The sequence below is a fragment of the Palaemon carinicauda genome, chromosome 7 (assembly GCF_036898095.1).
Source record: "Palaemon carinicauda isolate YSFRI2023 chromosome 7, ASM3689809v2, whole genome shotgun sequence".
Lineage (NCBI taxonomy): Eukaryota > Metazoa > Arthropoda > Malacostraca > Decapoda > Palaemonidae > Palaemon > Palaemon carinicauda.
In genome coordinates, this window is record NC_090731.1 from 137,340,242 (window position 1) to 137,357,529 (window position 17,288).

General features: G+C 37.8%; 1 protein-coding gene across 1 annotated transcript in view; it reads left to right on the forward strand.

Annotated features, from left to right (window-relative positions):
* Positions 1–11,502, forward strand: part of LOC137644032 (zinc finger protein 260-like) — a 32,904-nt gene extending 21,402 nt beyond the window's left edge. Inside the window, exon 2 of the mRNA XM_068376923.1 lies at positions 5,459–11,502. Coding sequence (XP_068233024.1) covers positions 6,069–8,051 — 1,983 coding nt within the window. The 5' untranslated portion in view covers positions 5,459–6,068 and the 3' untranslated portion in view covers positions 8,052–11,502. The remainder of the gene's footprint in view (positions 1–5,458) is intronic.
* The last annotated feature ends 5,786 nt before the right edge of the window (positions 11,503–17,288 follow it).

Genomic DNA, 17,288 nt, shown 5'->3' on the forward strand with positions numbered 1-17,288 from the left:
TCGCAAACAAGACGCGAGTCTTCAAAGCACATCAGACGTCCCTCCCCTCTTGTGTCTCCAGCCCTTGAGTAAGACCCAGTCCAGTTTTATTCAGAATTTTACTGCAAATACATGAATCAGCATCTTTAGGAGACAACCATGTGAGGACTCACAGGGGATCTCTCTCCATGGGAGATCTCTCTGGTAGACAACTACCACTCATCGATTGAGTTTGCTTCTAATCACTCCCCATCGCTCAAGAGATGATTGAAGGATGAAGGTGACGGGACAACCTGCTTAGGTTAAGGACATCCCCATAGGACAGGAGGGTTTCTCAAGGTATCTACTGCATTTCCTTTAGCGACAGCATCCCGCCACAAAGAGACTTAAGTACTGTAAGGCAGTCCCCAAAGCATTCTCGTCCTATTGATTTGAGGATGCCAAAGCAGATCCAGGTCTCTCAGTCTGTTAAGGAACCCAACAAGGACTCTTCTTTCATTCTTCCAGCATCTCGGTCATTTGTCAGGGTAATGAGAAGAGTTTGTTATTATCGATGACCTCTCAGGGCCAACTGGGGACTGTCCCCGAGAGGGATTGACCTGATTACGACTCCAAAGAATCTGAAGGAATTCGTCCACAACCAGCTGGACTAAAACCTCTGGATACCGAGTAGGCGCCAGCTGCTTCGTCAATACACCTGGTGTCAAGGTGGATACTGCAGGTTCCAGAGGGAGTTGGGAAAGGAAGTCTCCTGAGTGGGGGTAATACTTCTTCTGCCTCGTAAAGGCCACAGGAATCAAGCGGGAGGATCTCCCTGCCCTCAAGTAGTCTTTCTTTATAAACTCGGGCTTCCACCTTGTTTGAAGCTTCCTTAGCCATAATTGACCAAGAGAGCTCCAGATGAGGTCTAGAGCTATCAGGTGCTTGGCAAAGGTGGTTGATAGCCACCTTCCTGCTCATAGTAGAAGAAAAGCCTCTCCTAAACCGTTAACCCTCCGAATATACTGAAGGACATGGAGGAAGGTTGATTCAGATTCACCCTCCTGTTGAGTTCCTGATGCACCAGGCAGCCAACCAATGGGCCAGTTGGGTGCGTAAGCATCAAGACATCATGACTTCTAAGTTTTACAAGTGGATCGGCCACCAAGAAGAGTTAAACCTTTGTAACTCCTCCATTAAGAGCCCTGCCATTTTACCACAAGAAGAGGTAGAAGCAGCAATGGAAAAATGGAGAAATGACAGTCAGGAATCCCTGTTACATCAAGCAGTGTCCTTTCAGCAACCATAAGCCTCCATCTCAGATCAAGCTAAAGTGACTTCACAGCCACCATAGCTCCATAAATGAGCTGGAGACCTATCATTGACCTCTGCTTCCTGAACAAGTTTATGCAACGGACTCCGTTCCAGATGGAGACGGCAAACATGGTCAGACAGGTAATCAGATCAGAGGACTTCTTATGCACGCTGGATCTAAAAGACGCATACTTCCAGATCCCAGTCCCTCCGTTATCAAGGAAGTATTTTAGGCTCATCGTAGACAGCCAACAATACTAGTTCAAGGTACTGTGCTTTGGCCTGTTAACAGCACTTTGTCATGATCTGGGGATTGTGGTGAATCTCGAGAAGTCGTTGCAATCATCACACAGACTAGTATACCTGGGGACTCAGCACAAGGACCCACCGGACCTGTTGCTCCCCTTTGGACCCAAGCAGAGGATGGACCTGAGAGGGTGGATGGCACGCAACATCCTTCGCAGAGGGGTAGTCCTTCTCTCCTCCCCACCCTGAAATTGATGCTCTTTACAGATACATCAAAAGAAGGGTAGGGTACTCACTTGCTGCATCACACGGCCTCCGATCTCTGGTCCGAGTCTGAAAGTGTTCTGCTCATAAATCTCCTGGAAATAAGAGCAGCCTTTCTGACCCTACAACAATTTCATCAGCTCCTGTCAGGTCACTCTGTGGTGTTGATGAGCAACAACATCACAGTGGTGGTGTATGTAAACAACCAAAGGCGGTACCTTTTCTCAGAAACTTTGCCATCTAGCAGTGAAAATACTAAGATGGACAGAAATCAACTTGGTGTCCCCATCAGCTTGCTTTATTCACAGCTAATGGAATGTGCTTGCAGACAATCTGAGCAAGGCGATTCAGATACTTGACTTCGAGTGGTCTTTGAAACATCTAGTGGCTAACAAAGTCCTAACTTTGTTGGGTTCTCCAGCGGTGGATCTGTTCGCAATATCCCTGAACAGCCAGCAAGCTCCAGCTGTACTGCTCCCTGGTGCTGGATCCTCAAGCTCTCTGGCAAAATGCGTTTCAACCATAATGGGACAACATCGACGTCTAAGCGTTCCCTCCATTTTGCCTAATGAGAAGAGTATTCAACAAGGTAAGAATGTCCAACAACATAGCAAATGGTTTCCGGACCCCCTTCAGCTGCTAACTGAAGTCCCGAAAAAACTCCCTCCATGTTATGATTTACTCAGTCACACATAGAGATTTAACATAAAGCCGTAGAGTCCCTACATCTTCACGCCTAGAGATTATACGGCATCTCCTCACGAAGAGAGGGGTTTTTCGCAATGTTACAAAAAATTCCTGGATACCTCCGGAAATCTTTAGCTGCAGTGTACCAGGCAAAGTAGACAGTTTCCTGTGGTTGGTGTCGTAGAAGGGGTATAGTACAGTATCTCCCCTCTCGATGCCACTATTCCAGTGATAATAGGATCTTCTTGCATACCTTTGGGAGGAAAAACTTCTTTCAGTGTCGGCAGTGAAAGGCTATCGCTTAACCTTGAGACTCATCTTTACATTGAAAGGAGTTATTTCCTCATCGTTGGGAGTTGTCCTTCCTCATATGAAGTTTCAAGGTTTTCTGTCCTCAGTCGTAAGTTCAATCACCTCCACGGAATGTTGTTCACGTTTTACAATCGCTAAAAAGAGCTCCCTAACACCCATTACGCCAGGCATCAGATTTTCACCTACCTCTTATAAAATCGGTCTTCCTACTTGCTTTGGCCTCGGCCAAAAGTGCGAGTGAACTGCATGGTCTTTCTTACGACATCTCCCATTCGAGGGGATGGGGACAGGTCATGCTCGGCTTCATCCCTGAGGTTATCGCCAAGACTCAAAATCCGGGAGTAGCGGTTCCTAGATTCCGGCCTTTCCGAATTGAGTTTCTGTCAAGTAACCAATGACCCAGATCAACTGCTACTGTGTCCAGTGAGGGCTTTGAGGTGTTTCCTCAAAAGAACTTCAAGAACTCGTCCCTATGTGAGCAGATTGTTTGTTAGCACGGGGAATGTTAAGAGAAGAATCGCCAAGATTGTCTTCTTCAATTGCACAAAAAAATTGGCTTATTGAGAAAGTCTTTCAAGGTTTTTGGTGATTAATGTATTCTGAAGAAGTTTTTCAATTCTTTCATTTTACCTTGTTTTGAGTATTGCTCTCCTGTCTTCATCAACTGCTGATTTTCATCTTAATTTGTTGGACAGGAACTTACGGTCTATTAAATTTCTTATTCCTGATCTGGATATTAATCTCTGGCACCGTCGTTCAATTAGTTCATTATGCATATTGCATAAGATTTTTTATAATTCTGACCATCCTTTACATTCAGATCTTCCCGGACAGTTCCATCCTGTTCGTAATACTAGGTATGCAGTTAATTCTAATATTTAGGCCTTCTCCATCATGAGGCTCAATACTACACAGTACTCTAGAAGTTTTATTCCAGCTGTGACCAAGTTGTGGAATGATCTTCTTAATCGGGTAGTTGAATCAGTAGAACTTCAAAAGTTCAAACTCGCAACAAACGTTTTTATGTTGAACAGGCTTACATAAGTCCTTCTAAAGTTTATACTGTATATCAAATATCTGTTTTAATGTTGTTAATGTTTTTAAAATATTTTATTTTAATTTTCATTACTTCTTAAATCATTTGTTTATTTGCTCACTGGGCTATTTTTCCATATTGGAGCCCTTGGGCTTACAGTATAACATCTTGCTTTTCCAACTAGGGTTTTAGCTTAGCTAGTAATAATAATAATGAAAATAATAATATAACACAATTGTAGCATGGATTTGCAAAGTCATAGACCATGCCTTGAATCCTATTCTTCTCTGCAGACATGGAAACCTAGAGCTCATGTTGTTTGGGGCATTAACACATCCCTAGCATTCAAGAAAAACTACTCTGTGGCGCAGGTCCTTAATGCGGGTATGTGGAAGCATCGGACAACCTTCACCACCCACTACCAGCACAATGTAATCCACAGGAACATGGAGAGATTCTCCATCGGACCTGTGGTGGCCGTACAGCAAGTGGTTTAAACAATTCAAGCTTCTTGATGGACAAGTAGCAGATGGTAGAGGGGAGAGGTTACCTAGGATTAAGTCTGGGGTGAATGATAAGAATGACTGTCTCCTTTCTTTATTCTTCCCCTCTCTAGGGGAACAGCACCTGATTTACTCTGTCTGCAGGCAATAACCTTTCCCTTGTGTAACCTGATATACTGTATGCATATATATTTATTATGTCCCCATATCCTCTTTACGAGGTGAGAATTGGGTAACATCTATGGTTTGGTCAAGGAAGCCCTAGGACTTCTGAGAATTCTTACCTAGACAAGTCACATTATTAGTATCACACAAACACATGGATTGCTCAGGGTGCTGAAGTGTGCAAATGCACGAAATTTTAGCGTAGGTGTCAGGGTGATTCCTCTTTAAACGTGTATAGCACGGAGGATTGCCCCAGGTCAAAGACCAACAAGTTGGTTAGCACTTCCACACACTTCATGGTGAGTCTTCCTTAATGAAGAGTGAAAGGGTTTGTATTAATGATGGTACAAATGACAAATTTAAGAGTAATTTGTATTTTTCCTAAATATGCAAACTTTGAGCTCTTTATGAAAACTTGTCTTGCCATCACCTATCCCCCATGCAAGTCCTGCCTGCAATCAAAAGTGACGAGAGAACACAGGTGTGTGTGAGTGAGTGGGGTAGCTGGTACTACACCCTACCCCCTGCTAACTAGTGGTAGGGTAGTTAGTTACACCTTGCTAAAAGTCTTATGGCTAGTCTAACAGCTTCGCTGAAAGTATATTGTATTCCCTAATAAAGAGTTCAATGTTTGTATCGTACGGAGAAATACAAATTATTTCTAAATTTTTAATTTTTCTTAATCATACAAACCTGAGACCTTTAAGTTTCACTACCACCCACCTCAACCACCCTGTGCAAGTCCTAAGTCAAAGATCAAAGTGAAGGTAGCTCTAGCTGTCGGTTGGGTGGGGCTACCCCACCACTTGGCAACCAGCTGTGTTTACCTCATTAATAGCTTTATGGGCATTCCAGCTTTGCTGAAGTCATGCTCCTATTAAAGGTCTCAGGTTTGTATGATTAGGAAAAATACAACTTTATTAAAATCTGTGATTTTAAAGTAGTTACATTTTGCCTTTCCTTCTCTCTACAGGTATCTTCATATGAAGCCTTACCCTGCGGTAAAGAATTGAATTAAGTTTCTGTGAAGATAACAAGAAAATCTTTACTAGTAGGAAAAAAATACTTGCTCTGGAAGTACTTGAGTATGAGAGCTTTGACTTACTCAAAACTGCTTCACGTTGGATTGATTTTCCAAGTATACAGCCAAGTGGTCAAGATGTGCCTGGTAAATGTCTGTGCATCTAGCACAGGGAACTCTTATATCTAGTTTTATTTGGTTTCTTCTAGATTTTTGCCATTAGTAAGAGTCATTTCTGTAAAACAGCTGTAATTAATAGGTATGATGTTTGAAAAGTTTTACATAATCATTTAAAGAGTTTCTAATTCAGTTCTTTACATATTTTTTTAAGGTTTATTATTTTGTGTTCTAATTGCCATATATTTTTGTTATTTATTACTATATACAGTACCTTTATTCTTTGAATTAGATTTGACTAATCTAAATTGTAGTATAATCATTTTCAGAAATATGCTAGATGGATATTGAGCCAGTTTGTAAATATTCTGTTTGATAGTACCCTTTTATACACAGCATATTATAATAAAAAATATATTTTTGTACATATTAAATACATTGCAATATGGATTTGCCTCATAAGAATGATAATATGCCTATGGCAAATGTAAGTGAATATGATTCACATAAAAATCTTTATAAAAAGGCAAAATATTCTCACTTGCCAGAGTCCCTCTTAAAGGAAAAGGATTTTACCATGGAACAGGAGAAAAATGGAGAATATTCTAGAACCGAAGGGGTTGATCAAGATTTTGTGGCTGTCAAGAAAAATACCAAAGGAGAATCTGTAATCCTCAGGGAAGTGTCTCAAAATTTCAATAGCAAAAGTAGCAGTTGTGAGTCAGTGATGGCAACCAGTTTGTCAAATGTGAACGGGACAGCTGCACATAAAAATAACTCCCCACCAGGATTACATGGAAGTGAAGGCATCATTAAGGGTTGTAGTGAAGTTGATACTGGTTTTCAAAAAGATATTGTCGTAGAAGGGAGAATTTTTGATGATTGCCAGTGTTTTAACTTGGAAGACACTGGTAGATCGGAGAGAGAGCAGTATAATTGCAAACAGTGTGCTGAGGTATTTTTACTCAGAAGAGATTATATAGAACATGTACTCAAATGTCACACTACAGAGGAAAAGGGACTTTGTTCAGTTTGCAACAAGCCATTGTCAAAAAAATTCTCATCTGGTGATTACAAAAAAATAAGTAATTTGAATCAAACTTCTAGGGATTCTGACACTCATGACAACCATCTTGCTAGTCACTCAGAAGATAAAATATTTAGTTGTGATGAGTGTGGTAAAAAGTGTCCCAGTAAATTTGGTTGCAAAAATTGTGGTAAAAATTCTAATGGTGATAGTGCCTTGTATGTTAATGAACAAATTATCACAGATTCACAGTCATATAAAAATGATTCTGAAAAAAGTTTGACAACTTCCAGTAATTTGGATGCTCATCAGGAGGTACAGTCAGAAGAAAAATTGTATATTTGTAATGTCTGTAATCATAGCTTTGCCAAGGAGGAACACTTACAATCTCATATGCAAACTCATGTTGAAGGAAACTTTTATCGTTGTGATCAATGCAATAAGACTTTTCTTCAGGCCAGTAGTCATAGGACCCATATGAAAACACACACTGAAAATTCAAATTATGAATGTGAAACATGTGGAGAATTATTTACCCTTAAAAGTACACTTCAAGTTCATCTGATGAAACACCAAAAGGATAAGCCATACAAATGCACTTTATGTGAGAAATGTTTCTCCTACCCCAGCACACTTAAGACTCACATGAAAGTTCATTTGGAGATTAAACCTTCTCCAACAGTTGGAGAGAGTGGAGAGATCATTCAAGAGAGTCCTTCCCATGGCCACCGAAATACTAAGAAAAAGCAGCATCAGTGTGAAGTCTGTTCAAGAGTATTTTCTCTAAAAAACACACTGATTGTACACATGAGAAGACATAGTGGAGAAAAGCCTTTCAAGTGTACTATTTGCGATAAGGGTTTTACACAATCAAGTGCCCTTAAGATCCATATGCGAACACACACTGGTGATAAACCATATAGCTGTGGTGTTTGTGGTTTGAAGTTTACCTATAACTATGCTTTGCAGAAGCATGCATTAGTTCACAAAGAGGCAGTTGAAACAGAAGAAGAAGGCTCAGAAAATGATCTGGAAGGTAATATTTTTGAATTGGGTGCATATGATGAGGAAGACATTGCTGCTAATAAAGCTCAGTATGAATCCGTGAAAAGGAAAATCCTTCAGATTCTGGAAAGGGCAAAAGCTAGACCAGCAATTGCTGATGAAGAGGAAGAGGGTATTATAAATGAGGAGGAAGAGAGTATTATAAATGAGGAGGAAGAGAGTATTATAAATGAGGAGGAAGAGAGTATTATGAATGAGGAGGAAGAGAGTATTATAAATGAGGAGGAAGAGAGTATTATAAAGGAGGAGGAAGAGAGTATTATAAAGGAGGAGGAAGAGAGTATTATAAATGATGAGGAAGCAAGCAGGGACACAGTTTGTAATGAAAGTAATTGAGGCAAGAGTAGGTCATGATAATTCAGCAGAAATTGAAATAACTTATGAAAATTCTACATAAATCAGCCTATTCTAACTACAGTACTTACTTTCACGTAAAATAAACATAAGTTTTGTCATTTCTGTACGTATTTAAATCGTCTGAAGCCAAAATGGCTTGGCCACAGTTAAAGAGTAAATTTGGAAAGTATATAAGGATTTATGTGGTTACAAGGTGAACCGTTGCTATTTTTGTATATTGATACTATATGACCTTGAAGATCAAGCAGAATAATTTTTTTGTTAAGTATTTCGACATTAGAAATAATTTTCTTCAGGTTATTTGCTATGATACGGACCTGTTGATGCTGAGTATACCAACTCCATGTGTAGCATTGATATTTTTACTCTTGTGCCAAGGCTGTTGTTTATACACCAAACTAGAAATCCATATTTAGAGTTCTACTAGGGAAGCTTGAATTTGGTTGTGCTTTGCTGCTTTAGTTGCAATTAAATTGTATATATTGTAGTAGCAATGGTTTTTCATACATTTGTAGTTATTGTACAGGCGTAAGTGTGAAAAGGAACTCGACCCATGGTATAAGAGTCTTTATGTCACTTGGGAGATGTTTTGGCATTTGATTCATAAATCTATTTTCAACTTACAAGGAGAAGAAAACAATTATTGTAAAATATGTGATTGGTTAAAATACAGTTTACATTGACTAGAATATGAAGTATGTAGTAGGAATAAAAGGTGAAATTAAAACATGAATAATTTTCATTGAAAGGTAAATGGTAGATAATCTATTTAAAAAAAAAAAAATGAGACAAAAGATGATTGGTCGTGATTAAGATTCAAGTTTTTTGTACAGTACAGTATATACTGTAGTTTCTAAAAAATATCCTAACTTGTTCAAGTCTAGAATTTTACTGCTTCCATCCTTGTTCTTTGACTTATTCCTGTATGGTTACCATATCGATTTCACATATTCTCACAAATTTCGGGTAAAACTACAATACTCAGTAGATCAGAACATCTTTGCTTGTTAAACAAGGCTAGGTATTGAAAATTTTAAGGCTGAAGATTTGTTTTAAACCAAATAACAAGAATTCTTGAATTTGTATGCGTTAAAATTTCAAGGTTTAATTATAATCGAGAATAAAAATCTTTTACCATATTCAGTGTAGACTATATGGTTCATGTTCTCCATTCTTAATGTGATTTTGCAAGTGGGTAAATCCTTTCAGCATTCATTCTCTCAAATTTTAGCTTAGCGAACAGTAGTTAGGTCAGACAGTATTGTGTTTTTCAAGACGATTGTGTGTCTATACAGTATCTACTTGTGAGCTTAAAATGACTTATGTAGTTAAAAACTAAACTTCCCAGAATTGAGAGTCATGTTATTTACAATATTTATGTTCCTTTTCATACATGGATTAAGGTTTCCCATTAATCAATCCTTAGCCACAAATTTTGTACAATAATAAGTAATATCCTAACATTCAATAGTTTATCCGTCCTCAAACAGGGTTCCAAAAGTTTAGTGAATGTGGCTAATAATTGTTCATATGAATTTTATACATAACCTGGTATAGTATATGTTAATTTCCAAAAGCTAACCACACTTCACAAAAACTTTTTAGATATTATTATTATTATGAATTAATGCGTGTGCATTTTGAGCTTGCTTAGAACATTTTTTATTTTATTTTTTGGTAAAAGTTTGCTAATTCCTTTTTCTTTATACAATTACTATATATCTTTTATGTAGGATGAAATGAATAGAATTGGACATATATTCCCATGTGATCTTATTAATATATTCGTTTTGGGACTTGGTCTGTATCCTTCTTTGAGAAAATCTTAACCTATTTAAGTCCCGAGAATATCAACCTCTGTCTAGTTCAGCTACTATCAGATTACGATATTGTAATCATCTTTATTATTATTTTTGTCTCCACATATTGATATCACTAATTTTTCTAGTTACCAGTTAAATTGCTGTCTATTTTTTAATGTGAGAAAGAAAAGTGTAATAGTTTATCTCTTGACCTCATTTACTCTAGTCTGATTAAATGTTTATTAAATTTGTCTTGTAAGACTTATAGCACTGTAGTGCAGTACTCATCAAATGGCTTGAACTGATGTCAAATTTAGACAGTGGATCCAGAACAATATTTCTAATGAGGCCAAATGCTAAAGAAATGTTTTAATTTTACTTCAAGGGAAGAAGATAATTTTGGAAAGTGGATGTAAAAGCCTACCAACTAAGTGAACATTCCCGCAGGTCTCGAATGACCCACTTTCTAAATTTATATCCTTCCCTTGACTTCCGTAGCTTCCTTGTCCTTAGGGCATTGTATACATGATGATCAGCCCTCACTTGTTGAAAGACCTTCATTTGTGTTCATTCGCTTCTTGACAAGCTCATAGCGTACTTGAACTTGAACTTGTTGTTTTCCAAGACTCGTGTCACAAGGTGCCTTTTATTTTCAGAGATCAGTTAATATAAAAAATTAAGCCTGAAAATTATTACATGACATTTGTCACGAAAATATCCAGTGTCACTGATTATCTATCCTTTTCCATCTTATATATGACCTTGGGTATATGTTTCATAAGTCATAATATTGTGAATTATTTTTTTTTAAACATATTGACAGCAGTATGACAATATTTCTTGTATTTGACTAGATATGCGTTCTTGCCTTTAAAAGTGTAATTCCTTTTTTCAAGGATATTTCATTTTCTATTTGAGCGTGCATTTTAATTGTGCTATATTGTATTACTAAATCAGTTTATCTGTGTGCAATGTTACTTTCACTCCCTTGCATTTGAAGCTATTTGGTTTGCAGATTTTCTTTGGTAAAAATAGGTAAATGATGAAATTGAAAGCATATTTCTCATTTACATTTTTTATTACAAGATTAATTTTTAAGTCCTTACTAGTTTTTCATCTCGGGAATTGCAGTAAATTATAATTCAATTCAGTATATATTTAACTCTATCACAGTTCTCTACCTCTTTTTCAAGTGTCCATCTAACTTTAGTGCATAAAAAATGTGTACTTGGTTGCATGCAGTTTTCAACCAACTTGATTACCCTTTTTACTATTATCGAGCAATATTTGTAGCCACTAGTCATCACATTTTGTTAAAACTTTAAAGTTTCCTAGAACGATAAAAAATAATAAACGCTCTAAGGTTTCTTTGGTTTACGTAATTGAAAAATGCCTTTCAAGTTGCAATTAATTTCTTTAGATACATTTTGATGATCATCAGTTCTTTGACCTATTTCTAATTTATGTGCTCAAAACTTTGGAACCTTAGTATCCTTCATAGAACTTAAATAACTTAAGGGTTGCAAATTCTCAGGCATCTGTCTCAAACTACTGTACTTATTTATTCGTGTGCCCTTTTTGTATGTCTTTGTAAGGTAGAAGATTAAAATATTTATTAAAAACTACCAAAGGTAGATAGTGGTATTACTGAACCTAATAGGTTATCAAAGCAGATTTTGTTTTGAAGTATATGATATAACCAAGATTAGATAGAAGTAATGTGAATTCTTAGGAATTTTATTAACTGCTTCATGGCCAAGTGACATTTTCATCAGACAAAATGGAAATTGCTGTGATGGAAAGTCACCTAAATTGATACTATATAGCTTGTCTTGTAGCAGGTGGAATTAACTTTTGTATTATCTACAATCCAACAGAATCAGATCCATGTTAGGATTTAGCTGTGAGAAGCAAATTCCAAAGCTTAGAAGTAGAGATATCATCATCCACAAAACCTTTAAATAAACACAATCAGGCTAAATCAAATACAGAGATCCTTTAATCTAATATGTCTTTATTACGAAAGTTAGTTATCTTCATACGGCATCTTGATAGTTGATGTAAAATTTAACCATGGAACTAAGGGTTAGTAGAAAAAAACCCATAAAACTCAAGGAAAATTGACAAATAATATTGCTAATAGCGAGTGAAAACAGGTTAGTGGATTAGATAAAATGCAACAGGATCCTTGACCAAGTGTCTAATTGGTTGCCCCAAGAATTAAGTGGTTTCATCAAACGTATGAACAATAAGCTATAGAATGGTGTCCAACATTCAGAGTTCTACGATAAAAAGAAAAGAACATGAATTTACAACAAAGTCTGCATTTATGCCTAAATATCATAAGCCAGACAATGATCTATAATTAAACAAATTACAGTTATCTCTAATGGGGAATGTGGCAACGTACAGACACTCTTAACTCAACGTGTTGTAGGTCCCAATGCCGAGGTGAGCTCCAAAGTGGGTGCTTATTGAGGTCAATGATATTTCCCCAAGTTAACGGTGAAAACAGAATAACAGAGCCTTGGTGTTTGCTGCTTCCAGGTGGGCTCCTTCCTCACCTAGACACACCAGGTAGAGCCTTGGAAGATATTCACAGAGGACAGGCCATGCAGCATGTCAATAGTATGACAGCATTCAGTGTTCCATGATCTATAATTAAACAAATTACAGTTATCTCTAATGGGAAATGTGGCAATGTATAGACACTCTTAACTCAATGTGTTGTAGGTCCCAATGCCGAGGTGAGCTCCAAAGTGGGTGCTTATTGAGGTCAATGATATTTCCCCAAGTTAACGGTGAAAACAGAATAACAGAGCCTTGGTGTTTGCTGCTTCCAGGTGGGCTCCTTCCTCATCTAGACACACCAGGTAGAGCCTTGGAAGATATTCACAGAGGACAGGCCATGCAGCATGTCAATAGTATGACAGCATTCAGTGTTCCATGATCTATAATTAAACAAATTACAGTTATCTCTAATGGGAAATGTGGCAATGTATAGACACTTAACTCAACGTGTTGTAGGTCCCAATGCCGAGGTGAGCTCCAAAGTGAGTGCTTATTGAGGTCAATGATATTTCCCCAAGTTAACGGTGAAAACAGAATAACAGCCTTGGTGTTTGCTGCTTCCAGGTGGGCTCCTTCCTCACCTAGACACACCAGGTAGAGCCTTGGAAGATATTCACAGAGGACAGGCCATGCAGCATGTCAATAGTATGACAGCATTCAGTGTTCCATGATCTATAATTAAACAAATTACAGTTATCTCTAATGGGAAATGTGGCAATGTATAGACACTCTTAACTCAATGTGTTGTAGGTCCCAATGCCGAGGTGAGCTCCAAAGTGGGTGCTTATTGAGGTCAATGATATTTCCCCAAGTTAACGGTGAAAACAGAATAACAGAGCCTTGGTGTTTGCTGCTTCCAGGTGGGCTCCTTCCTCATCTAGACACACCAGGTAGAGCCTTGGAAGATATTCACAGAGGACAGGCCATGCAGCATGTCAATAGTATGACAGCATTCAGTGTTCCATGTACGCTTTCTGCTGTAGATTGGGCCACTTGTAAGGAGGAATTCTTTCATCTCCCTTCCAAACAGCAAAATAAAACTGTCTCTTCCTTAGCCTCTCTGGCATGAGGTGACATATCAGGGATACAAAATGTATTTGATTTGTGTGTAGGAGGAGAGGGTTTGTGTGAGGTGTCTATTTAGAATACAAGGAGTAATCTGTGGTTCCAGGGAAATATATAGTACCTAAGAATAAGATTAACTGTGATATTTACAAAAATTGATTTAATGATAGAGAAATCAGCAAAGTCAGTACATAGCGAACAATGAATTTCCTAAACAAACAAACTTTTAATGTTGGTCAGAGAGATATGAATGAAATACACAAATATTAATGCATACCACGAATGGCAACTAAAACTAAAAGAATAATCTATCCTGAAATACATTGCTTTGGGAAACACTGTAAGAACCATTTCTTTCAGATTGCTAAATACTTACAGAGAATTCTACCTGTCATGACATCATGAAAAGAATCTCTGCAAGTGTGATATAAAATGGAGAGGTTACAGTAACTCAAATAAATCGTGCAGGAGTCAAAAGGAAATCAAAGGGTAGCTAAATTACATTGTGCAGAAACAAAATAAAATAGGAGGCAAGAAAAACAAATGTTAATTCTTCATGGATTCCATCATTTGTGATACAGAGAACCGTACAACCTATCAAATAAAAAATCACATATTTGAGTTTTCACAATAAGTACCCTCACAGCCTGACTTTTTCAAACCAATCACGTCATTTGCACCCAGCCTGCTTTGCACTGCTTCCCTCACTGCTCAGTTTCATTTTTTCTTCATATGTCCTTACTGTCCTTACATGTGCATCTCCCTCCTCATCCTGACATATTTTGCCCCACTTTTACCTTGCCTTTGTGCAAAATCATGGCCAAAAAAAGAGAGCTGCTTCAACATCCAAAAGTTCTGCTAAATGTCAGAGGAAGGTCATGACGCATGAGGATAAGGTAAATGTCCTTGAGTGCAAGGGAGGGATGAATTATGCAGCCGTAGGAAGACTTTTCGGCGTTAACAAGAGTACCGTGAAGTACATAAAGAAGAATGCGCCCAAGTGTCCCACGCAGTGCGAAGGTTGTATCAAGTTGAGGGAACAGGCCTGGTTAAGATGGATAATGCCCTTAGTTGATCGAGGACCAGCAACGTAAGGGTATTGCCATCAACTCGCTCACTATTCTGGAAAAGCAAAGTCTACACCATTTCACGGAAGATGATCCTCAGCCGTCCACCAGCTAAGACTGCAACCCCACAAATGCTTTTACAAGCTAGCAAAGGCTGCTTCGATAAGTTTAAGCGACGTTTTGGCCTCAAGAATGTGAAAATTACTGGGGAGTCTCCCTCTACAGACCATGACGTAGCAGCAAATTTCCCAGACAAGCATCAAAAGCTCATCGTGGAGAAGGAGTATAAGCCAGAATAAATCTGGAATATGGAGGAAACTGGTAAGTTTAGGGACATTTATATTTAGAATTCTTATGTTCTGTATAGTAGTTACTGTATAAAGTAGTTTACTGTACATAATTAATTTGTTTAAATCTTGTTTAGATTTAGCTTAAAATTTTCCTGAACTTATAGAACTGCAGTTCTAACAATTTGAATTAGTTTTTGGTACCTTTAGTACCTGTAAATACTGTACTGTAATGTATTTGATTTATTATTTAAATTTTTCCATTTGTACTGTACTTACGTGTAACGTAAATGTTAATTAGCATACATACCTTTTCTTAAATTTACATGTGTGGTAATTTAATTTATATACTGTACTCATAACATAATTAATGTGAAGAGAGCACTAGATGAAACGAGAGCAGAAAAAGTACCTAGTATGAATGGTGTAATGGCTGAGATGTAAAAGGAATGGGGTGTGACTGTACTGGAATGGGTGGTGACATTGTTCAATATATGTTTGATGTTATCAAAGGTGCCAGTGGACTGGGTGTGCACATGTATTGTTCCGTTATACAAAGGTAAGGGAGATGTGCATAAGTGTTGTAATTCAAGTGGTATTAGTTTGTTGATTTTGGTTGGAATTGTATGGTAGAGTGTTAATTAATAGGATTAAAGATAAAACAGGGGATGCAATCTTAGAAGTGCAGGGTGGCTTTAGAAGAGGTAGGACATGTCTGGATCAGAATTTTATAGTTAGGCAGATAGGTGAAAAATATTTAGCAAAAGGTAAGGAGTTATATGTTGCAATTATGGATGTAGAGAAAGCATACAAGAGAGTTGGTAAGGAAGTGACATGGAATGTGATAGGTTATATGGAATTGGTGAAAGGTTGTTGCAAGCAGCGAAGAGTTTATACCAAGGCAGTAAAGCATGTGTTAGGATAGGGAATGAAGTGAGTGAGTGGTTTCCAGTGAGAGTGAAGCTGAGACAGGGATGTGTGATGTCATCATGGCTGTTCAGTTTGTTTGTTGATAGAACTGTGAGAGAGGCGAATGCTCGGTCAATGATTGAAGTTGATAGATAAAACAGATCATGAGGGAGAGGAAAATCAGTTGGCAGCAGACTCAAAGGAGAAGCTGTGTCAATTGGTGACATAGTTTGGGAGGGTGTGTGGAGGAAGAAAGTTGTCAGTTAATATGGTAAGAGTAGGGTTATGAGATGCACGAGAAGGGAGGGTGGTGCTAGATTGAATGTCATGTTCATTGTATAATTACATGAAGTAAATCAGTTTAAGTACTTAGGCTCTGTTGTTGCTTCAAATGGGGAAGTGGTAGCAGATGTTAAGCTTGTTCTTTTGAATGAAAATCTTGTCAACATAATTGATATGTGTATCCTTTCTTGTGTGCTAAAGTACCGAGTGAAAAACAAACCCTAGTTCAGTGATGAATGTAGACATACTTATTTGGAGAAGCAAGAGGCCTATCATCTTTGGAAGAGGAACAGATCAGATTTGGCTTGGAATAACTAACTCAGCTAAGACCTTTTGCTGAGAGGTTTTGCTTCAACTGGAAAGGAATAAAAGTACATCCCAGGAACATAAGTGGTGGGCTACCCTGAAATCTGCACTCTTTGGTGTAGATGTAACAGTTCCTTCGTTACTTAAACTAGATGGCTCTGTCATTCACTGTCCAAAGGAAAAGACAATCCTTTTGGCTGATGTGTTTGACTGTAAGTAGATTAATGAGAAACATGATCTTCCTCATTTCTGTTTTCCTGAGTCTAAACTAACTAGTTTAGCTTTTTGAACTAGTGAAATTAAGACTCTTTTGATGGACCTTGATGTTTTATGGAGGTGTAGACCCAAATGGTATTTTTGCTTTGTTTTTTTTTTTTTGTAAAGACTGCAGATTTCTTAGCTTCTAAGTTACCTGTTATTTGCCACAAGTTAGCAAGAAGAGGTTCTTTTAGCACTTGTTGGAGAATTGGTAATGTTATTCCATTTTGTAAATGTGTTGTGGTAGCTCAAGTCCAGCCGATTACCACCCAATTTCCATAACAGCCATATCATCTAGATTTTTTGACGTCCTTTTGCTAAATGACTAAATAGGTTTCCGAAAGGTAATCATCTGTTCGCTAGTTTGCAATTTGACTTTTGTAAAGCCCTTGGAGCATGTGATGCACTTTCTACAACTTCTAATACTCTCCAGAATTCCCTTGGTTGTGGACAGGAAGCTCGTATGATAAGGTTTGATTTTTATTGCTGCCTTTGCTGAGGTTAATCGTGAGGCCCTTGTTTTCAAACTCGAACTGTTGGGTGTGGGTGGGTCTTTTCTAAGCATCATTATTGAATTTTTTCAGTAAAGAGTTGATGATGATGTGCACCATAGCTAGTATAGGAATGTGATATCTGGCTCCTCGTGCAAAATTCCAAGGGCTCTTGCTC